A 22,571-nucleotide genomic window follows, 5' to 3' on the forward strand; every position below is an offset into this window, starting at 1 on the left:
GACGGGGATGATGGAAGGTGGGATTAGCCAAAAAAGCTAATGCAACTTAGGATGCAGCTAAGTGCATTTTCAACGCAACTTCAGCCAAGTGTGGGAGAAGGAGGGGAAAATGCTCCTCAGCCCCCTTTCTTGAGCCATAACACAATGGAAGATGAGGTGTGCTTATGTGGCAGATATTTATGATATTCAGGTATTTTACCTGCTTCCCTCTGATAGGCAACGAGTTCTCCATTGGCCAGAGATACGAACACCTGGTTGTCCAGATACCTGTAGAATGACAATAACGATTTATCAAATTGATATGCTGCCCAACTTCCAATGGACACTTCACTCTTTTTCCATGCTCTCCTTTATTTCTCTAATATAAATCACAGTAATATTGAGGGGTGGGGGAAAAAACCACACACTTTACGTCGGATAAATCTGGGCCTCTTGGAAACCCATCCTCACATGATATGGTTGTGGCCAGAAAGAGCAGTAAAATAGATAATTCATCTCGCTTTAATGCTAAACTTGGGGTGTGTTATCCCAAATACATCGTTAAATGCTTTTTATTCACTGATCCATTCCCACAACTGAAATTGCAAAGTCTTGGGGGGAAAAATCATAGACTCCTAGGGTGGGAAGGGACCTTGGAGGTCCCAGTATCATAGACTTCTAGGGCTGGAAAGAACCTTGGAGAAGCATAGACTTCTAGGGTGGGAAAGGATCTTAGGAATCGCAAAGCATAGCCTCCTAGGGTTGGGACCTTGGAGATCACAGAAGCATAGAGTCTTACAGCTGGAAGGAACCTTGGAGGTCAAAAATCATAGACTCTTAGGGTGGGAAAGGACCCTAGGAATCACAAAAATGATAGACTCCTAAGGTTGGAAGGGACCTTGGAGGTCACAGTATCATAGACTCTTACGGTGGGAAGGGACTTTAGGGGGGGTCACACTATCATAGACTCCCAGGGCTGAAAGGAACCTTGGAAGTCAAAATCATAGACTCTTAGGGTGGGAAAGGACCTTAGGAATCACAGAACGATAGACTCCTAGGGTTGGAAGGGACCTTGGAGGTCCCATGAGCATAGACTCCTAGGGTGGGAAGGGACCTTAGAAATCATAGTATCATAGATTCCCAGGGCTGGAAGAAACCTTGGAAGTCAAAATCATAGACTCTTAGGGTGGGAAAGGACCTTAGGAATCAGAGGATGATAGAGTCCTACGGTTGGAAGGGACTTGGAGGTCTTCTAGTCCAGGGGTGTCCAAACTTGGCAACTTTAAGACTTGTGGACTTCAACTCCCAGAATTCCCCAGCCAGCAGAGCTGGCTGGGGAATTCTGGGAGTTAAAGTCCACAAGTCTTAAAGTTGCCAAGTTTGGACACCCCTGTTCTAGTCCAACCAGATTAGGAATCCCCAAACCATACCAGCCAAATAGTTGTCCAATCTTGGGCTTGAGATCCCCCTGGAATGGAGGCCCCCAAACGTCAACAGACAGGCTGTTCATGGTCGATAGGAAGGAAAATCATCATGTAGTAGCCTATCCTGTCCTTCCTTTCCGCTCCTGATTGCTTGTCCATGTTCAAAACTTCTAAACTCTCCATCCTTCACTAAATCTCTTGGTCTCTTTCTCTTCATTCCTTTACCATGTGTGGCAAAATCAGCTTTTGTTTTTCTTAAACCGCACAGAATATAAACCACTTGGGAGTAGTGGCGTACCGGTCAGTAAGCCCTAAATGTGCTTTGACACTTACAAAATGCAGGTAACGGAGGCCGAATGTTGCATCTTCAGGCTGTTTTTCCGGTTGCGAATGTTGTCCGAAGACTGGTAGACGTGGATGCTGAAATCCAAACAGAAGAGATAGGAGGTCTGGATCCGGAGGCAACACGAACACATCAAACCCACAACTTTGTTTGATGTAACAAAGTTGGTTGATGAAAAACCGCCCTAGATTTTCTTTGGTCCTTGGTGCTCTCTGAGCTTCCTTGTGTCTGAGTTGGGCCCTTTCCTGACCCAACTAGGGAACATCATCAGTGCTAGGAGGGAGTGGAATGTGGAGGAGGAGGAGGAGGAGGAGGAGGAGGAGGAGGAGGAGGAGGAGGAGGAGGAGGAGGAGGAGGAGGAGGAGGAGGAGGAGGAGGAGGAGGAGGAGGAGGAGAACTGTGGGGGCCTGGACACTCTTTAAGCGTAGATGTTTTCTTGGAGACATTTCATTACCCAACTAGGTAACATCATCAGTGCTAGAATGGAGTGGGGTTTACAGGGAGGAGGAGGAGGGAGGGAAAAGGAGGAGGAAGAGGAGGAGGAACTGTGAGGTCCTTAGTGTTCTCCGAGCTTGATTGTTTTCCTGCAGATGTTTCATTACCCAGCTAGATAACATCATCAGTGTTAGAAAGGAGTGGGATTTTCAGGGAGGAGGAGGAGGAGGCGGAGGAGGGAGTGGAGGAGGACAACTGTGGGGGTCTGTACACTCTTTATGTGTGGATGTTTTCTTGTAAACATTTCATCACCCAACTAGATAACATCATCAGTGCTAGAAGGGAGTGGAGTGTGGAGGAGGAGGAGGAGGAGGAGGAGGAGGAGGAGGAGGAGGAGGAGGAGGAGGAGGAGGAGGAGGAGGAGGAGAGAAGAAGAAGAACTTTGGGGGCCTTTACACTCTTTAAGCGTGGATGTTTTCTTGTAGACATTTCATCACCCAACTAGGTAACATCACCAGTGCTAGAAGGGGAGGGAGGGGAGGAGGGGGAGGACTGTGATGTCTTTGGTACTCTCTGAGCTTGGCTGCTTTCTTGACTCAACTACAGAGTGTCATCAGTGCTAGAAGAAAAGCGGCTTTATTTTTTGGGGGGGGAGGAGGAGGACTTTGGTGTCTCTTCCCGAAAACTCTTGTTCCGCCATAACTGCTCTTAACCGCAGGCCTGGTGGGGTATCAGGGCAGGGTCTCCTTACCATCCATCCTCCGTGCCCAGCCACATGGAGCTTTGATAAGCCTCGGGATCCACGCTCAGCAGGTCCTCCAAGCTGGCCCTGGTGAAGGAGCCTTGACTGGAGCGTCTCATTGCTCGGCCGTCCATGGGGCTTTTGGCGATCTCGTTCTGGGCAAAGGGGCGGCCAATCGGAAGGAAGCCGCTGGGATCCTGCTCCTCTTCCGAGCTGGTGGTCTCCGCCGTCACGTCTTTAGAGCTGGGGATCTCCTCATCTGGGGAAGGAAACGGGACAGTAAACCATGGGGAGTCCTTGCACTACGACCACAATGGTCGTGCCAACGTTTTTTTTGCTACTAAGCAGTTGTTAAGAGCGGTGTGTTGGCCTACAGGTGGCGCTCTCGCCTCACAATCAGGAGGCGGTGAGTTCGACCCTCAGTAGAGTCAGATATTTCTCTCTCTGGGCACATTGAGAATATACCTGCTGAAAACAAAACTCCTCATTGGCAACAGGAAGGGCATCTGGCCAGTAAATATTCAGCTCCATTCAGTTGCCCAGACCACACCCCGCAAGGGATTATGGGGACGTTAAAAGAGGATGATGATGAAGCGACACAGTTGTTAAGTGAAATTTCCCCCTATTTTACAAACGGTTCTTGCCACCGTTAAGCGAATCACTGCAGTTGTTAAGTTAGTCGCACGGTTGTTAAGTGAATCTGGCTTCCCCCATTGACTTTGCTTCTCAGAAGGTCACAATGATCCCCGGGACACTGCGACCGTCATAGATAGGAGTCAGTTGGCAACCGCCCAAATTTTGATCACATGACCACGGGTGTAAGTGTGAAAAGCAGCCGCAAGTCACTTTTTTGAGCGCTGTTGTGCTTTGGAAGGGTCCCTAAATTAATGTTGTAAATCGAGGACTATCTGTGAACTTCAAGACATGGGGTAGATTCTGTGACTGCTTAGAGCAGGAGTGTCCAAATTTGGGAACTTTTAAGACTTGTGGGCTTCTCGGGGAGTTGAAGTCCACAAGTCTTAAAGTTCCCAAGTTTGGAGCGAAAGAGAAAAGAAATCTAGAAAAGAAAGCAAGAGGGAGATATAGAACCCAGACGGCACACTGTTAAATGAAAAAGGGAGGGGAAGAGGGGGAAAATAGAAAAGAAAGAATCGACATATATGTTCAAGAATCAGACGTAGATGAAAAAAATAGGTAGGATACGATAGTGAAGAAAAGGGAATGGGAAATGCGAAGTATAAATTATACCTGGGCTTGCGGGAATATCATCCCGAAAATAGACCAGTTGAGAGATGAAAAGAGATAACCACAGCAACAGAAAAGGAAAGAAAGAGAGGAAGAGAGGAGGAGAGAGAAAAGGAGAGGAAAGGAAGAAAGAGGAAAAGAGAGGAAGGAGGGAAGGGATAGAAAGAGAAGGAGAGAGGGTAGGAGGAGGAAGAGAAGAGTAGGGTAGAGGGAAGGGAAGAAGGAAAGAGGAAGGAGAAGAGGAAGGAAGAAAGTAGAGAAGGGAGGAAGGAAGAAAAGGAAGGGAATAATAGGGTGGTGATAGCACAAAATAGGTGTATGACAGGGCTGTCCAAACTTGGGAACTTTAAGACTTGTGGACTTCAACTCCCAGAATTCCCCAGCCAGCCAGCATGGCTGGCTGGGGAATTCTGGGAGTTGAAGTCCACAAGTCTTAAAGTTCCCAAGTTTGGACACCACTGGTATATGGGATGGTAAACAAAGCAACCCAGGAAGTATAGTTTAACTTTTTAATATGGAGAAAACAAATAAGTGATCAGTATAAATAAGAATTATAACGATGTGAATATATACCTGTAACCGTCTGTAAGAGATTAAAAATAAAAAACCTAAAAAAACAACAACTTACAACCATCAATTTAGTGATTAAGGTACAACAGCACTGCAAAAAAAAAAATCTTCTCTGCACTTTTCCTGATTCCGCAGTTTTGAGAGATTTGGGGGAAAAAACCACCACTTCCTCAACCCTTTTTATCCCAGAATACGGGTAACTTGTTGTCAATGGTTTAGATCCAGCCGTGGGTTTCACATTTTGTTGCCACTGGTTCGCTCTGCATGTGTGCATTTTACAGGCGCATGCACCCCTTCCAGGCATGTGCCCAGTCTTTCACGAATGTGCTTTGCTCCGCGCATGCGCCTGGCCACAAAAACGTGTCTCAATAGGACGGCATTTTTTTTAAAAAGTTTTTTATTTTTCCCTTTCAAATTCATTCATAGATATACATTCTTATAATTGCTATTTAACATTTGTCTGTTCATCATTAGTCTCTATACTCATTTATACACACTTGTATAGAATACAGTTTGGGTCACTTTCTTGCTACCCGGTGCCTCCATCTTATTTTGCAACAACCTTCCTCCTTCCATCTTCTCATCCTCCCTTCTCTGCCTTCTACTTTCCTCCTCCGTCCTCCTTTCTTCTTTCCCTCTCTTCTCCTCCTCCTTCCTCTCTCTGCTATTCTTAATTCCCCTCCCTTACTTCCTCTGCTTTACCCTTTCTTCCTTTCCCTCCTCATCCTCCCTCCTTTCTTCTTCCCCTCTCTTTCCCCCTCTCCTCCTCTCTTCCTTCTTCCCCGCTCTCCTACTCTTAATTCCCCTCCTTTACTTCCTCTGCTTTTACCCTTTCTTTCTTTCCTTCCTCATCCTCCCTCCTTTCTTCTTCCCCTCTTTCCCTGCCTCCTCTCTTCTCCTCTTTCTTCCCCTCTCTCCTACTCTTAATTCCCCTCCCTTACTCTCTCTGCTTTACCCTTTCTTCTTTTCCCTCCTCATCCCTCTTCCTTTCTTCTTCCCCTCTTTCCCCCTTCTCCTCTCTTCTCCTCTTTCTTCCCCTCTCTCCTACTCTTAATTCCCCTCCCTTACTCCCTCTGCTTTACCCTTTCTTCTTTTCCCTCCTCATCCCTCTTCCTTTCTGTTGTTGCCCTTACTTATTTATTTTCTCTGATGGGTTCTCGGTACCTCCTCTGTCTAGAAGTCCTTTCCCAAATCCAGAATTCTTTCTTTCTTCAACTTCCTCAAATCACAGCTTCGCACCCCCTCTAGCAGGAATGTTGGAGAAGTGAAGCTCCACCAAGTTTAGCAGACAAAAACTTGGGAAAACGAGTTTATAGATAAACAGGAAGTTATGCTTGGAGATATGTGCTGCTATTTTTAAATGGCTGCTAGAATAAATGGCTTTATATTGTTTCAAGTGGTGGACTGCAGCTTTTTATATATATATATATAATTTTTATTTTATAGGCGATAAAGGAGGAGAGCCTGTGTCTTAGTGGCTAATACATCTGCCTAATATGTAATACAGCCCAGGTTCAAATCCCAATAAGGGTATGGCTAGCTGATGAGAGCTAAATAGCTTGAAATAGATCTATACTAGTCTCCCTTTATTTATTTATCAGCACAAACACAACACACATAGATATATATTTGGGCATACAAGGGGTTGTGACATAAGACATATATATATATATATATATATATATATATATATATATATATATATATATATATATATATATATATATATATATATATATATATATATATATATATGTCACCCGATATATATATAAAAATAAATAAAACGGGTGGCTCAGTGGCTAAGATGCTGACCTTGTCAATCAGAAAGGTCGGCAGTTTGACGGTTCGAATCCCTAGAGTAAGGAACGACTGGCACATCTTTGCGAGAGGAACCTTTACCTTAATCTGTGTGTGTGTGTGTGTTTTAGGAGGGAGCGTTTTTATTTGGGCTGGTTTATTCCAGTGCATTTTTTTTTTTATTAACAGGCTATCATATCGCACCATCTTGACACCGGCTACAGCATTAATATAAACAATAACAAAACCTCCGATAACAAGCTCTCATTTTGGGCCGAAGACGTCACATTATTCCGTCTCGGTTGTAACGACGCTGCTGCTCTCGAAGTGGATAAACAAGGGCAGCTTCCAAGGGAGCACAAATATTTGGACATTTTGCTAGGTAATCCAAGGCCTGTTTCTTAGGAACCGAAAGACAACGGAGTTTGTTTGTGCTCCCATGCTTCCATGATGCTTTAACTAAGTACTTTCTGGTGGGTGGTGGGGAAAAAAGGTGGATTTTTAAAATGTTTATTAAAGCAACTCAGCCTTGGTTGATGGAAACGGGCAGTGGTGAAACCTATTTTTTTTTACTACTGGTTCTGTGGGCGTGGCTTGTGGGGGGGTCATGTGACTGGGTGGGCGTAGCCAACTTTTTTTCACTTTTTAAAGCATTTTGTTCCTGCCTATTTGCTCAAACTGGCAGGAAAAAAATGCTTTAAAAAGTGGGAAAAAGCTTCCGATGATCGCGTGGCTCACAGCCGAACCGGGAGGATTTCACCCCTGGAAACAGGCTTAAAACAACAACTCCGTGTGTGTTTTTCTGTGAGTGTATGTATGTCTTGAATGGGACTTTTGTGGTACATAAAGGCCTCAATGTATCACCCCAATTGAGCCCAACACTTCTGTTAAGTGGGACATTTGTTAAGTCAGGGGTGTCCAAACTTGGGAACTTTAAGACTTGTGGACTTCAACTCCCAGAATTCCCCAGCCAGCATGGCTGGCTGGGGAATTCTGGGAGTTGAAGTCCACAAGTCTTAAAGTTCCCAAGTTTGGACACCCCTGTATTAAGTGGATTCTGACTGTTTTATTATCTTTCTTGCCACCGTTGTTAAGTGAATCACCGCAATTGTTAAATGAGTGGCATGGTTGTAGAGTGAATATGGCTTCTCCATTGACTTTGCTTGTCAGAGGGTCACACAAAGAGATCACATGTCGATCCAGGATGCTGCAACCATCATAAATATGAGTCAAGCATTTGAATTTTGATCGTGGGGATGCTACAATGGTCGTAAGTGTGAAAAATGGTCATGTCACTTTTTTCAGTGGCATTGTGACTTTGAACAGTCACTAAATGAACTGTTGTGAGTCGAGGACTATCTGTATCGGGTTTCCTGCCTGAGCAGGGGGTTCGACTAGAAGACCTCCAAGGTCCCTTCCAACTCTGTTATTCTTTGATTCTGCTATTCTCACTTCCACTTCCAGAATTCCACAGGCAGCCACGGAGATTCTGGAAGTTGAAATTCCACCCGTTTTAAAATTGCCCAGGTTGAGAAAAATGGTCGTAAGTTTGAAAACCACTCATGTCACTTTTTTCAGTGCTGTTGTAACTTTGAATAGTCACTAAATGAACTGTTGTAAGCTGAGAACTATCTGCTCTGACCGAGGCTTCCCAAGAGAATGAAGCCAACTCCTGGTCCCGAAAAAAAAAAACCTTTTATTAATTAACTGTGAATTCTGCTCCTTCACATCCAGCAAAGTCTTTCAAGGGAGGATTTACGGTCACAGACCTTCTCTGCCTTGGAGAGCTGACAGGCCAAGATCTGCAGAACTTGGCCAGGAGTCTCAGAGTGTCACGAACCAATGAAGGAAACTCATGGCCTCCTGCAAACTCCACTCCCCTGATGCTCCCTCTTTTATTCCCTATGGGAGGGGCCATTCATCCTCCACCTGTGGCCTTACTCCCAAGTCGACCCCTGTTCTTTAGCTGTTCCCTTCGTCTGGCAACTCTGCGCATGCGTACACTGGGAACAGGCTCCAGTTGTTACTCTGCCTCACTGATGTCTGACTCTGAAGGCAGCTGATAACTGTCAGACGGCCCAGGCCCCCTCTCTGCCTCCGACACAGAGCCCTCATCAGAGCCTTCCCCGGACTCCAGGACTGGCCCATCTTCCTCCCCAACCTCCTCACTGTCCGAATCTGCTGCCAGCTCTGCTGACCACTGGCGGGCCACAACACTCTCTCTACAGGTCACCATATCCTCTTTTTCTAGAAACCGAGAACTCACTTGTAAAACTGGAGATGGTGGAATGGCTCTGAAGTGTTCCGGAAGGACTCGGCGAGGACTCGTCGTCGGTATCATCGCTGTCAAACGGGACGAGTTCCCTGCCAGCGGTGTCCATCGGCTCCGAGATCTCCAGAGAAGAACCAGAAATGGAAATGTGCAAACAGGCTTGAGGTGGTGTCTCATCCAGGGTGGGATTTGCTGGCTCCGAGGCCGGGCTGGCCAGAGAGACCGGACGTTCCCTGGTGGAAGGAAAGCGTTGCAAAGAGAAAATGAGTGGCAGAGCTTTGTTACATGTACTTCTAGTGTCAGTCCTGTCCCGGTCTGATCCCTCAGGAAAGAAAGACCCAGAGATGGATAGGCTCATGAAAGTATTAAAAGAGAAAGACGAATTTGAATACTACTCCGTATGGGATGTATTGTACAATTGGCGAGAGGAAAGGAGGGGAAAAGCAGGAAAGCAAAAAAGAAAGGAAGAAGGATCAACAAAACGATAGACAACTACACAACCGGAAAAGGATTAAAAGATTGAAATATGAGATAGACTATAGCAAATAAATATTACACAAAATGACGTGAATGTAGTAAAAACTGTTACACGTAGACTATATAGAATATTACATATAGAATGAAAAAAAATGTATGAAATAATGTAAATGCACAAATATATGAAGTTATAGTTATAAAAGATTTATGGGTATAGATAAAACAGACACAACAGACAGGTAAAAAAATGTAATGTGCTGCAAAGATGTGAAGTTTGTACAAGCAAAATAAAATTTATAAAAAAGAAAAGAAAAAGAAAGACCTTTGACTCCATTTGGTTGAAGCGAATGGTCCTTTTACTGAAAGATGCTTCCCGCAGTAGAATAAGGCTAGGACTGGAATTTTAAAAGATACAGAAAGTTTCCCCACATCCTAGAATTGCCCCCCCCCCCAAAAAAAAGGGGAAATTAAACAGGAAAGGTGGGAATCCTGGGGAAAGACTGGGGAAAAAATCTGGGGAAAGTTACCAAAACGATAGAATCTCCTCCTTTCCTTCTTTTTCTCCTCTCTTCTCTTCTCTCCTCCTTTCCTTCCTTTTCTCCTCTCTTCTCTTCTCTCCTCCTTTCCTTCCTTTTCATCTCTCCTTCCTTTTCTCCTCTCCTCTCTTTCCTTTTCTCTTATTCTCCTCTCCTTCCTTTTCCCCTCTCCTCTCTCCACCTTTCCTCCCATTTCTCCTTTCCTCTCTTTCCTTTTCTACTATTCTCCTTTCCTTCCTTTTCTCCTCTCCTCTCTCCTCCTTTCCTCCCTTTCCTCCTCTCCTCTTTCCTTTTCTCTTATTCTCCTCTCCTTCCTTTTCCACTCTCTTCTCTCCACCTTTCCTTCCATTTCTCCTCTCCTCCTTTTATCCTATTCTCCTCTCCTTCCTTTTTCCCTCTCCTCTCTCCACCTTTCCTCCCATTTCTCCTCTCCTCTTTCCTTTTCTACTATTCTCCTTTCCTTCCTTTTCTCCTCTCCTCTCTCTACCATTCCTTCCTTTTCTCCTCTTCTCTCTTCCCTTCTCCTCTCCTTCCTTTTCATCTCCTCTCCTTCCTTTTCCCCTCTCCTCTCTCCACCGTTCCTTCCTCTCCTCCCCTCCCCTCCATAAAAACACGGCCCGTATATATTTTTTCTGAATGAATGAACGAAGCAAAAGCTCCCCACAGACCCCTCCTTCCTTCTGCAGTGGGACTCTTGGGAACCCTCTAGAGATTCCCAAGCAGAGTCCACCTCAAGCACCCCCAGAGGTCGAGGGGGGGGGGCTGGCAGGGCTGCTACCTGTAGGTCCTCTTGAGCCCCGGCACGGAGGCGATGCACAGAATCCGCGCGGAGCAGACGGCAATGCAGGCTTCCACGATGGGCTCCTTCCGGATGCTGAGCAGGCACACCTGGCCCACGTAACCGTCGCTGTTGCAGACCCAGACCTCGCAGGCATTCTCCGGGTTGCTGTGGCTGGGGGAGGCGCAGGAGAACTGGGGAGGGGGAAGCAAAAGAAGTCGCCCAGAAGGTCTTTATTGTCAGCAGGCCAGCAAGCGGAGGGGGTTTTACTCCTCACAATTTCCTGCCCATACTAATAAGAGTTTCTCAACCACAGGAACTGGGAGATGGGTAGACTTCAATTCCCAGAATTCCCCCAGGCAGCAACTGAATTCTGGGAGTTGGAAATCCATCAGTCTTAAAAACAATGGGGAACGCTGTTCTAAACTGTTTTTCTCAACTCCAGCAATTTTAAGATTGCTGGGTGGACTTCAATTCCCAGAATTCCCCACTCAGCAATTGAATCCTGGGAGTTGAAGTCCATCAGTCTTAAAAACGATGGGGAGCGCTGTTCTAAACCATATTTCTCAACCTCAACAATGGGTGGACTTCAATTCCCAGAATTCTCCAGCCAGCAATTGAATTCTGGGAGTCGAAGTCCATCGATCTTAAAAAGGATGGGAAACTCCGCTCCAAACCGTATTTCTCAACCAGAGGAACTTAAAGATGGGTGGACTTCAATTCCCAGAATTCCCCCAGGCAGCAATTGAATCCTGGGAGTTGAAGTCTTCCAAGGATTCCAAACTTCTTAAAGTTTGATTTAATGTAGGTAGTCCTCAACTCACAGCAGTTCATTTAGTGTCCATTCAAAGTCACAACAACGCTGGAAAAAATGTGATTTACGGCCGTTTTTCATGCTTACGGCCATTGCAGCTTCCCCCGTGGTCATCTGATTAAAATTCAGGTGCTTGGCAACCGATTCATATTTACGGCGGTTGCAGTGTCCTGGGATCACGTGATCCCCTTTTGCGAACTTCCGACAAGCAAAGTCAATAGGGAAGCCAGGTTCACTAAAAAACCATGTCACCAAGGTAACAATGGCAGTGATTCACTTAATGACTGCCGCAAGAAAAGTCATAAAATGGGGCTAAACTCAAATGTCTCCCAGCAACAGAAATTTTGGGTTCAACTGTGGTCATAAGTCAAGGAATGCCTGTACTTGAAGAGTTGCTTCTGAGATTAAGGGAGACAGAAGCAAAGTGAGTCAGGAAATCATCATACTCTTCAAGGGACATACAACAGAAACAAATGAGTTGCATTCAAGAGCCTTTTAAGCATTGGGCAGGTGAAAGGAATAACTTCGTAGTATACTGAAGAACCTGTAGTGAGAGAAATGTTGTGGCTCGTCAGTGGCCAGTGCAGCTGGCAGCAGATTCGGACAGTGAGGAGGTTGGGGAGGAACCTGGGCCAGTCCTGGAGTCTGGGGAAGGCTCGGATGAGGGCTCTGTGTCGGAGGCAGAGATGGGACCAGAGCTGTCTGACTGTTATCAGCTGCCTTCGGAGTCAGACATCAGTGGGGCAGAAGAACAGCTGGAGCCTGTTCCCAGTGTGTGTATGCGCAGAGCTGCCAGGAGAAGGGAAGAGCTATAGAACAGGAGTCGATTTGGGAGTAAGGCCACAGGTGGACGATGAATGGCCCCTCCCATAGGGAATAAAAGAGGAGCAACAGGGGAGTGGAGTTTGCAGGAGGCCATTCGTTCATTCCTGCATTCTTGCATCTGAAAGATATTGGCTTGGCCACTCTCCAAGACTGATCAAGGTCGGTAAGGGTGACCTATCTTGAAAGACTGTGGGAGAGGAAAGAGTTTGCTGGAGAGGAATTCGCTGTCAATGAAATAAAAAGGGGTTTCTCAGGACGAGGACTCGGCTTCGTGCTGCTGGGGAAGCCTGGGTCAGAAGAAGAAAAGAGCAAAACGTTGGACTTGCACCTACTTGCATGCCACTGCGTGTTTTCATAATGGGGATGGCCTTTAGGAACTCAGGGTCCAGGCAGTTTTTGTTAGAAGCTGCATAATGAGAGAGAAACAAATAAACAGAGCTTCAAACATGATACGGATTTTCAGTTTTATAATACATTTTATAGTTTGGTAAAGAATATTCCTTTATTTTTATCCTGCCTTTATCATCATTATTATTTTGTAAATAACTGAAGGCGGTGAACATACATAATACTCCTTCTTCCTCCTGTTTTCTCCTGGTGATTGGCCCAAAGTCCTCCAGCTGGCCCAAAGTCACCCAGCTGGCTTTCATGCCTAAGGCGGGATTAGAACTCCCCGTCTCCTGGTGATTGGCCCAAAGTCCCCCAGCTGGCTTTCACGTCTAAGACAGAACTAGAACTCCCAGTCTCCCGGTAATTGGCCCAAAGCCACCCAGCTGACTTTCATGCCTAAGGCAGAACTAGAACTCCCCGTCTCCTGGTGATTGGCCCAAAGTCACCCAGCTGGCTTTCACGTCTAAGACAGAACTAGAACTCCCCGTCTCCTGGTGATTGGCCCAAAGTCACCCAGCTGGCTTTCACGTCTAAGACAGAACTAGAACTCCCCGTCTCCTGGTGATTGGCCCAAAGTCACCCAGCTGGCTTTCACGCCTAAGGCGGGACTAGATCTCCCCGTCTCCTGGTGATTGGCCCAAAGCCACCCAGCTGGCTTTCATGCCTAAGGCAGAACTAGAACTCCCCATCTCCTGGTGATTGGCCCAAAGTCACCCAGCTGGCTTTCACGTCTAAGACAGAACTAGAACTCCCCGTCTCCTGGTGATTGGCCCAAAGTCACCCAGCTGGCTTTCACGCCTAAGGCGGGACTAGAACTCCCCGTCTCCTGGTGATTGGCCCAAAGTCACCCAGCCGGCTTTCATGCCTAAGGCGGGACTAGAACTCACCATCTCCTGGTGATTGGCCCAAAGTCACCCAGCTGGCTTTCATGCCTAAGGCGGGATTAGAACTCCCCGTCTCCTGGTGATTGGCCCAAAGTCCCCCAGCTGGCTTTCACGTCTAAGACAGAACTAGAACTCCCAGTCTCCCGGTAATTGGCCCAAAGCCACCCAGCTGACTTTCATGCCTAAGGCAGAACTAGAACTCCCCGTCTCCTGGTGATTGGCCCAAAGCCACCCAGCTGGCTTTCACGTCTAAGACAGAACTAGAACTCCCCGTCTCCTGTTGATTGGCCCAAAGTCACCCAGCCGGCTTTCATGCCTAAGGCAGGACTAGAACTCACCGTCTCCTGGTGATTGGCCCAAAGTCATTCAGCCGGCTTTCATGCCTAAGGCAGGACTAGAACTCACCGTCTCCTGGTGATTGGCCCAAAGTCACCCAGCCGGCTTTCATGCCTAAGGAGGGACTAGAACTCACCGTCTCCTGGTGATTGGCCCAAAGTCACCCAGCTGGCTTTCATGCCTAAGGCGGGATTAGAACTCCCTGTCTCCTGGTGATTGGCCCAAAGTCACCCAGCCGGCTTTCATGCCTAAGGCAGGACTAGAACTCACCGTCTCCTGGTGATTGGCCCAAAGTCATTCAGCCGGCTTTCATGCCTAAGGCAGGACTAGAACTCACCGTCTCCTGGTGATTGGCCCAAAGTCATTCAGCCGGCTTTCATGCCTAAGGCAGGACTAGAACTCACCATCTCCTGGTGATTGGCCCAAAGTCACCCAGCTGGCTTTCATGCCTAAGGCAGGACTAGAACTCACCGTCTCCTGTTGATTGGCCCAAAGTCACCCAGCCGGCTTTCATGCCTAAGGCAGGACTAGAACTCACCATCTCCTGGTGATTGGCCCAAAGTCACCCAGCCGGCTTTCATGCCTAAGGCAGGACTAGAACTCACCATCTCCTGGTGATTGGCCCAAAGTCACCCAGCCGGCTTTCATGCCTAAGGCAGGACTAGAACTCACCATCTCCTGGTGATTGGCCCAAAGTCACCCAGCTGGCTTTCATGCCTAAGGCAGGACTAGAACTCACCGTCTCCTGTTGATTGGCCCAAAGTCACCCAGCCGGCTTTCATGCCTAAGGCAGGACTAGAACTCACCGTCTCCTGGTGATTGGCCCAAAGTCATTCAGCCGGCTTTCATGCCTAAGGCAGGACTAGAACTCACCGTCTCCTGGTGATTGGCCCAAAGTCATTCAGCCGGCTTTCATGCCTAAGGCAGGACTAGAACTCACCATCTCCTGGTGATTGGCCCAAAGTCACTCAATTGGCTTTCATGCCTAAGGCAGGACTAGAACTCCCCGTCTCCTGGTGATTGGCCCAAAGTCACCCAGCTGGGTTTCATGCCTAAGGCGGGACTAGAACTCCCCGTCTCCTGGTGATTGGCCCAAAGTCACCCAGCTGGGTTTCATGCCTAAAGCGGGACTAGAACTCACCATCTCCTGTTTTTAATCTCTCCTTGTTTCTAGTCTTTCTTTAAAGTAAACTAGATGATAACCAAGCGTTGCCCGGGTATTTATTTATAGGGGGAAAATGTCCAGACCAAATGTAATTTCTAATGTTGGATTTTCCCCCCTACCAGAGGGCGCCCCCTGGTGCAATACTGTGAAGCCATTACCATGGCAACTCTACTGTGCTGTACAATTATGGCAGTACAGTAGAAGTCGTTTTAAGGCACAACAGGCTGTTTCTTAACAGAACACACACCCCGAGGGGTGTTAGGGGTGTCTTACCCCCCACAGTATTTTCCACCAGAGGGTAAGTCATCTGTGTACCAAGTTTGATTGAAATTGCTCGAGGCATTCCAGAATTATGCTGGAACATACACACACACACATACACAGCCGGTTTTATATATGTAGATTAAAATTGAAAGTAAATTAAGAAACCCTAACAAATTTGTAGCATCATCCAGATTGAAGAAACCATCATGAAAGGCTTCTCCAACCCGCCTCTAATCCCTGTTCGTGGAAAACCAGCGTATCAGGGCGCACACGGCAGACACATTTTCATGCTGAGCCGCTAGTTTTCTACCTGCGGGGTGTGCGGGTAGCAAGGAGCATTGAGAACAGTCGGGAAAGTTAGAACGGAGTTCATTCTAACACCGGGTGCCAAAGCGTCATTGTAAGCTACCTAGCTTTTTCTTGGCGTCCTCAAAACCTTGTTCAAAACTGTGCCGGGCATCCGGATTGGGAAATTCAAAAATGTGAGAGTCGGTGCTGTCGGATTTGGTGACGGTGAGCTCCATTTTGTTGGGTGGGAAGGAGAGGCTGAAGGACACGGACTGCTTCTCGGTCAGTTCCCGGTGGATGGCGGCCATTAAGTCCTTGATGACGTCATCCAGAGTCTGAAGAAGAGAGCGGAGATTAGAAGGAGAGTCGTGGGAATTTCAAAAACTTGCGGATAAGGTGAATTTTGGGTGAGTGTGTGAGGGAAACAACCTGAGCCATGATTTTCTAGCAGACCAAAAGGGTCAACCCTGAAGCTGACCTGACCGAAACCATTTTGGACCGCTTCAGCGTTGCCACACAAGAGCTGAGGGTCAGGGAGGGGGGATTTGAGATAGAGGGGATTTTTGTAGCCAAAACAAAATACTTTCTCTTGAGAACCAAGGACATTCTCACACCTGTGCAGAGGAAGGAGGAGTGATGTCACCAGGCAACCAGACTGAGCCGTGATTGGACCATGTGACTGATTGTTTTGAGTTCGTTTTACTTTTTCTGAGGTGAGTTTTCAGAGTCGGTTTTCACCAAATAGATGCCAATATGATACTTCCATATAAAAGCAATCTTTTGAGGAATTCAATTGCCTCGGAGTCTTGCTTGCAATGGATGTGTTACTTGGAACCTTGACAAAAAGAACCACAACTGGCCTTTTAGGGGCAGATCATATTGTTAAGCTAAAAAAACGACAACAACGTGACCCACTAAAAAAGCCCGTTTGTCATTGTACAGGTAGTCCTTGACTTACGACCACAATTCAACCCCAAAGTTAGGTTTGCTAAGTGAGAAATCGGTTACGCGAGTTTTGCCCCATTTCTAGCCGCATTTCATAAGCAAATCCGTGCGGTTGTTAATTGAGCAACATGGTTGTTAAGCCAATCGGGCTTCCCCCATTGACTTGGCTTGTCGGAAGGTCGCAAAACGGATCACTGCGACCGTCATAAATGTGTATCAACTGCCAAGCATCCGAATGGAGATTGCATGACTGTGGGGGCGCTGCAATGGCCGTAACTGTGAAAAAGCATGACTAACTTAACAACGGCAGTGACCCACTTAACAACTGTGGCAAGAAAGGTCATACAACGAATCAAAATTTGCTCAAGAACTGTCTCGCTTAGCCACAGATATCTGGGGCGCCATGGTGGTTGTAAGTTGAGGACTACCTGTAGTGATTTTATTGAAGATGTTTTAGCCATGATTTAAGGATGTGATTGGGTTGTTCGTTTTGGCCAACCGTATTTCTTTTCTTTTCTTTTTCCATTTAAACTTTCCTTCTCTGACATTTTGATGGGGAAGATGAAGGGGCGAAATGCTACTGGTTCGCATTGGTTTGCGTGAACTGGTAGGGACTGTTAGGGATGTAACCCTAGGCTTGGTTTGACAATGTATATAAGCTATGATTACTTTACTGTTACTTTAAATGCTTAAGAGTTGCAATTGGTTTGTTACCTCAAGCAGCCATAAGAGGGAGCCAGAATGGCTGTTAGCTCTCTGTTTTGTTAGATGCTGGTCGGTGTATATTGAGGTATTGTGGTTTGCTACTGTTTAGCTATATTTTGTGTGTTAGACTATTTTGATAACTGAATGACTGAACTGTGTATGATGTGGACTGATAACCGGACTCTGAATACCTCTATATTTCTACATAGTAAACTACTATATTTTTATACTATTCAGTGTCTCTGTATGCTGGTTTATGCGTGTTATTCCATATCACTCTCGTTACGCTTCTCTGCATACTCGCTCTTCTAACGGGGAGCTTAATTACTTAACAGGGACAATTGTTGTTGGTTCTGCGAATCGGTAGTAAAAAAAAAAAAAAAGCTTCCGAGCATTGCGTGGCTGAGCTGTGTGCTGCAAAATCGTCAGAAGCTTTTTTTCCTGCTTTCCAAAGCATTTTTTCCCTGGCTATTTGCCCGAACTGGCAGGAAAAAAAAGCTTTAAAAAGAAAAAAGAGAAAAAAAAAGCTTCCAATGATCTCATGGATCAGCCGTGAGCCCGTGCCATTATGGAACCCTTTTTTCAATTTTTCAATAATTTTTTTACTACCTATTTCCACGAACCAGTAGTTTAAAAATACTTTTAAAAAGTGAAAAAAAAAAAGGTTCCCACGATCACACGGCTGAACCTTTTTTTAAAAAAATTCTTAAAGCATTTTTTACTACTGGTTCGGGCGAATAGGTAGTAAAAAATGCTTTAAAAGTTTTTAAAAGTTGGCCATGCCCACCCAGTCACATGACTACCCCCGCACCAAGCCACGCCCACCAAGCCACGCCCAGAGAACCCGGTTTGCAAAAAAACGTCCATTTCACCACTGGGAAGATGTCTCACCTGGTGGGGGAAACTGAGGGTCTCCGAGAGTTTGCTAACTTGGCCAAGGGTGCTGAGGTCTTCGTCCAAGCGGCAGATGGCTTTCTGGATGCTGTCACGATTGCTGGATTGACAGCTCCCTGTGTGTGCAGGGGAGAAAAAAACCATTTAAGGCCTCCCACTGGTTATGTCCTAAAGAGATCCATCAGGTCATCTGTGAGAGAAAGGGGTGGGATTGAACGGCTTGGTTCTTTCCTAGATTTTGCCTGCAGTCTTGACATGCTGATAAGAGAATATCTCTAGCTGAGGTGGGAGGCCTGGGGGTCCTTGGTGGTCTCCCACCTGGGTGGTTTTCTTGGAAGATATTTCATGAGTCATCTAGGGAACATCATCCATGTTAGAAAGGAGGGGGGTGCAAGGAGGAGGAGGAGGAGGAGGAGGAGAAGCAGAGGAGGAGGAGGAGAAGGAGGAGAAGAAGAAGAAGCAGAGGAGGAGGAGGAGACGAAGCAGAGGAGGAGGAGGAGAAGAAGAGGTGGTGGAGGAGGAGAAGGAAAAGAAGAAGAAGCAGAGGAGGAGAAGGTGAAGAAGGAAGAAGAAGGTGAAAGAGGAGGAGAATGGAAGAGAGAGGAGGAGAAAAGAGTGGAAGAGAAAGAGAGAAGAAGAGGACGACTGTGGGGTCCCTGATGCCCTCTGACCTTGGATATTTTGTTGCAGACGTTTCATTACCAAACTAGGGAACATCATCACTGCTGGAAGGGAGAGGGGTTTGTGGAGAGGAGGAGGACTGGGCGGTCCTTAGTGGTCTCTGAGGTTGCAAACATTTCATTACCTAGCTAAGTAATATCATCAGTCCTAGACGGATGGGACAGAAGGAGAAAGACAATAGGAAGAGGAGGAGGAGGAGGTGGGGGAGGAGGAGGAGGAGGAAGAGGAGTGGATGCTCTCTGCACTGGGTGGTTGTTTTGAAGACATTTCATTACCAAAGTAGGTAACATCATCAGTGCTAGAAGGGAGAGGGGGTATGCAGAGGGGAGGAGGACTGTGGGGTCCTTGGTCCTCTCTGAGCTTGGCGGTTTTCTTGCAAACATTTCATGACCCAACTAGGTAACATCATCAATGCTAGAAAGGAGTGGGGTTTAGAGAAGAGGAGAGGAGGGGGACTGTGGGGTCCTTGCTGTTCTCTGATGTTGGTTGTTTTCTTGCAGACTTTTTATTACCCAACTAGGGAACATCATCAGGGCTAGAAGGGGGCAGGATTTGTGAAGGAGGGGGAGGACGACGACTGTGGGGTCCTCGGTGCTCTCTGAGCTTGGTGGTTTTCTTGCAAACGTTTCATGACCCAACTAGGGAACATCATCAGTGCTACACAGGAGGGACATGAGGAAGGGGAAGAGAATTGTGGAATTGATGCTCTCTGCACTGAGTGGTTTTTTTTTAAGGCTTATTACCCATCTAGGGAACATCACCAGTGCTAGAAGGGAGAGGGATATGCAGGGAGGAGGAGGAGGAAGAAGAAGATTATGGGGTCCTTGTTGCCCTCTGAACTTGGTTGTTTTTCTTGCAGACGTTTCTTGACCCAGCCAGGTAACCTCATCAGTGCAGAGTGTTTCCTAGTTGGGTAACGAAATGGCAGACTCCTCCTCCTCCTCCTCCTCGTGTCCGTTTCTGCAGATAACATCCACCAATCCTGGTCTGGCTTTTCCCCCTGCAAGTGGCCTGGCTTGATTCGAGAGAAATCTCAGCTTGGGATGAAAACTGTTTCTAAGAAGCGCAACGTTACACAACGGCTTCGACTATCCCTACTACAGCCGCCGCCACAAACCTTTCACCATCTCCACGTCCTCCAAAGGCATTTTCCAGAGCAGTTTGTACTTGCTGGCTGTGTCAATCACACTGGCTGCTGTGTAGCTGGAAGGGAAACCCCCCAAGAGAGAAAAAAAACGGAGACTGAGAACTTCGCGGTAACAAAGCTACGGGGAGGCATTTGCTTTTAAAAAAATCAAATACAGGGCGTCCTGGACTTACAACCATTTGTTCAGTGACCGTTTCAAGTGACAACAGCATTGGAAAAAGTGACTCGGGGCCATCCTAAAGGTGCTTTTTTTTCAGGAGGCAACTGGACTTTCCGGTTTTTTTTTTCTTTTGAAGACGTTTCGCTCCTCCTCCGAGAAGCTTCTTCAGCTCCGACTGGATGGTGAAGGATGGAAGGATTGATCTGCCTTGCAGACAGTTGGTCATTTGCCTCCTTTTAGAGCAGGGGTGTCCAAACCTGGGAACTTTAAGACTTGTGGACTTCAACTCCCAGAATTCCCCAGCCAGCATGGCTGGCTGGGGAATTCTGGGAGTTGAAGTCCACAAGTCTTAAAGTTCCCAAGTTTGGACACCCCTGTTTTAGAGGGTCCTTGAGGCCACCTGGAGCTTTGTCTGTGGGTCACCCGAGTGGTGCAAATGAGTTTGGAGCCTTTTTGGCTGCAGGGTGTTTTCTGCCCCGTGTCCCTTCACTGTTGGCTCCACACCCATTTGCACCACTCAGGGGACCCTGAGGACACAGATAAAACCTCCAGGTGGCCTCAAGGACCCTCTCAAAGGATGCAAAGGACCAGCTGTCTTCAAGGAGCTTCAATCCTTCCCTTCCCCACCATCCAGTCAGAGCTCAAACCATGCTGGCTGGGGAATTCTGGGAGTTGAAGTCCATCCAGTGGTTAGAATGCAATATTGCAAGCTAACTCTGCCCACCAGTTCGATTTTCACCACCTCAAGGGTTAGGGTTAGATTGTTGGGGGCAAGAGGGTGACTCTGTAAACCGCTTAGAAAGGGCCGGAAAAGCATTATGAAGCAGTATATAAGTGCTACTGCTATTCCTTCTTTTCCCCCTCTTTCCTTCCCTCCAACCCTTCCTTCTTCTCTTATTCCCTTTCTCATTCTCCTTCCGGGTGGCACAGTGGTTAGAGTGTACCATTACAGGCTGACTCTGCCCACTGCCAGCAGTTCGATCCTGACTGGCTCCAGGTTGACTCAGCCTCCTGTCCTTCCGAGGTGGGTCAAATGAGGAGCCAGATTGTTGGGGGCAAAAGGCTGACTCTGTAAACTGCTTAGAGTGGCCGGTAAAGCATTATAAGGCGGTAGGGCTATTGCTATTCCTTTTCTCCTTCCTTCCTTCCTTCTCAGATTGTTGGAGGAAAGAGGCTGACTCTGTAAACCGCTTAGAGAGGGCTGGAAAGTACTGTGAAGCGGTATATAAGTCTATTGCCCTTCCTTCCTTCCTCTCCTCCATTCTCCTTCCTTCTTCTTCCCCATTTTTCTTCCTTCCTTCTTCTTCTCCCATTCTCCTTCCTTCCTTCCTCTTCCCCATTCTCCTTCCTTCTTCTTCCCCATTTTTCTTCCTTCCTTCTTCTCCCATTCTCCTTCCTTCCTTCCTCTTCCCCCATTCTCCTTCCTTCCCTTCCTTCCTCTTCCCCATTCTCCTTCCTTCTTCTTCCCCACTTTTCTTCCTTCCTTCTTCTCCCATTCTCCTTCCTTCCTTCCTTCCTCTTCCCCCATTCTCCTTCCTTCCTTCCCTTCCTTCCTTACTCTTCCCCATTCTCCTTCCTTCTTCTTCCCCATTTTTCTTCCTTCCTTCCTTCTTCTTCTCCCATTCTCCTTGCTTCCTTCCTCTTCCCCCATTCTCCTTCCTTCCCTTCCTTCCTCTTCCCCATTTTCCTTCCTTCCGTCCCTTCCTTCCTTCCTTCCTCTTCCCCATTCTCCTCCCTTCTTCTTCCCCATTTTCCTTCCTTCCTTCCTTCTTTTCTGGTGGTTGAGAATGCAGTATTCGAGGCTAATTCTCTTCTCACTGCCAGGAGTTCGATCCTGACCACCTCAGGGTTGACTCAGCCTTCCGTCCTTCCAAGGTGGGTCAAATGAGGACCCCCAATTAATGTGTTGACTCTGTAAACCACTCAAAGAGGGGCTGGGAAGCACCGGGAAGCGGTATGTAAGTCCAGCTGTTGTTGCTACTGCTAGTGTGTACTTACAGACTCATGGAACTCCGCCGCAGGGACCCCGACTTGCGCTTCAGCGTAGTGCAAACCAGCAAGTCGGTGAAGAGGAACAGCGAGCGGTCCTTCTTCCCACCCACCGGCTTCTGGAAAGCAGATCCAGGAAAGGGTCACAAGGAAACAAGGCAGGGCTAGTGACATGCAAGGGGGCAAGCTTTGGGACCCCACAGATCTCTGGGATCAGGATGAATGAAAATGCACGGCTATACGCAGAGTGGGTTTCCCTAATTTGGCATCCAGTCAAAATAGGATATATTTTTTTAATGGCATAGCTGCATAGAGATAGTCCTTGACTTATGGCCACTCATTTAGTGACCATCTGAAGTTAACAACGGCACTGAAAAAAAGGGACTTGTGACCGTTTCTCACGCTAAAACAGGGGTGTCCAAACTTGGGAACTTTAAGACTTGTGGACTTCAACTCCCAGAATTCCCCAGCCAGCATGGCTGG

General features: G+C 47.1%; 3 protein-coding genes across 3 annotated transcripts in view; 1 reads left to right on the forward strand and 2 right to left on the reverse strand.

Annotated features, from left to right (window-relative positions):
• The window catches only part of FAM168A (family with sequence similarity 168 member A), a 373,080-nt gene that overhangs the window by 144,925 nt on the left and 205,584 nt on the right, over positions 1-22,571 (forward strand). The window lies entirely within an intron of this gene.
• The window catches only part of RELT (RELT TNF receptor), a 483,787-nt gene that overhangs the window by 67,569 nt on the left and 393,647 nt on the right, over positions 1-22,571 (reverse strand). The gene's annotated exons all lie outside the window — the stretch shown is intronic.
• Positions 1-22,571, reverse strand: part of ARHGEF17 (Rho guanine nucleotide exchange factor 17) — a 126,556-nt gene that overhangs the window by 12,538 nt on the left and 91,447 nt on the right. The window contains exons 8-17 of the mRNA XM_081952868.1: positions 22,098-22,207; positions 19,910-19,995; positions 18,109-18,227; positions 15,689-15,902; positions 12,573-12,646; positions 10,602-10,795; positions 8,805-9,043; positions 2,933-3,182; positions 1,737-1,823; positions 200-267 (exon numbers count right to left, since the gene is read on the reverse strand). Of these exons, the coding sequence (XP_081808994.1) occupies positions 200-267; positions 1,737-1,823; positions 2,933-3,182; positions 8,805-9,043; positions 10,602-10,795; positions 12,573-12,646; positions 15,689-15,902; positions 18,109-18,227; positions 19,910-19,995; positions 22,098-22,207 (1,441 nt within the window). The remainder of the gene's footprint in view (positions 1-199; positions 268-1,736; positions 1,824-2,932; positions 3,183-8,804; positions 9,044-10,601; positions 10,796-12,572; positions 12,647-15,688; positions 15,903-18,108; positions 18,228-19,909; positions 19,996-22,097; positions 22,208-22,571) is intronic.

Source organism: Natrix helvetica (genome assembly GCF_964273705.1).
Source record: "Natrix helvetica genome assembly, chromosome: 4".
Lineage (NCBI taxonomy): Eukaryota > Metazoa > Chordata > Lepidosauria > Squamata > Natricidae > Natrix > Natrix helvetica.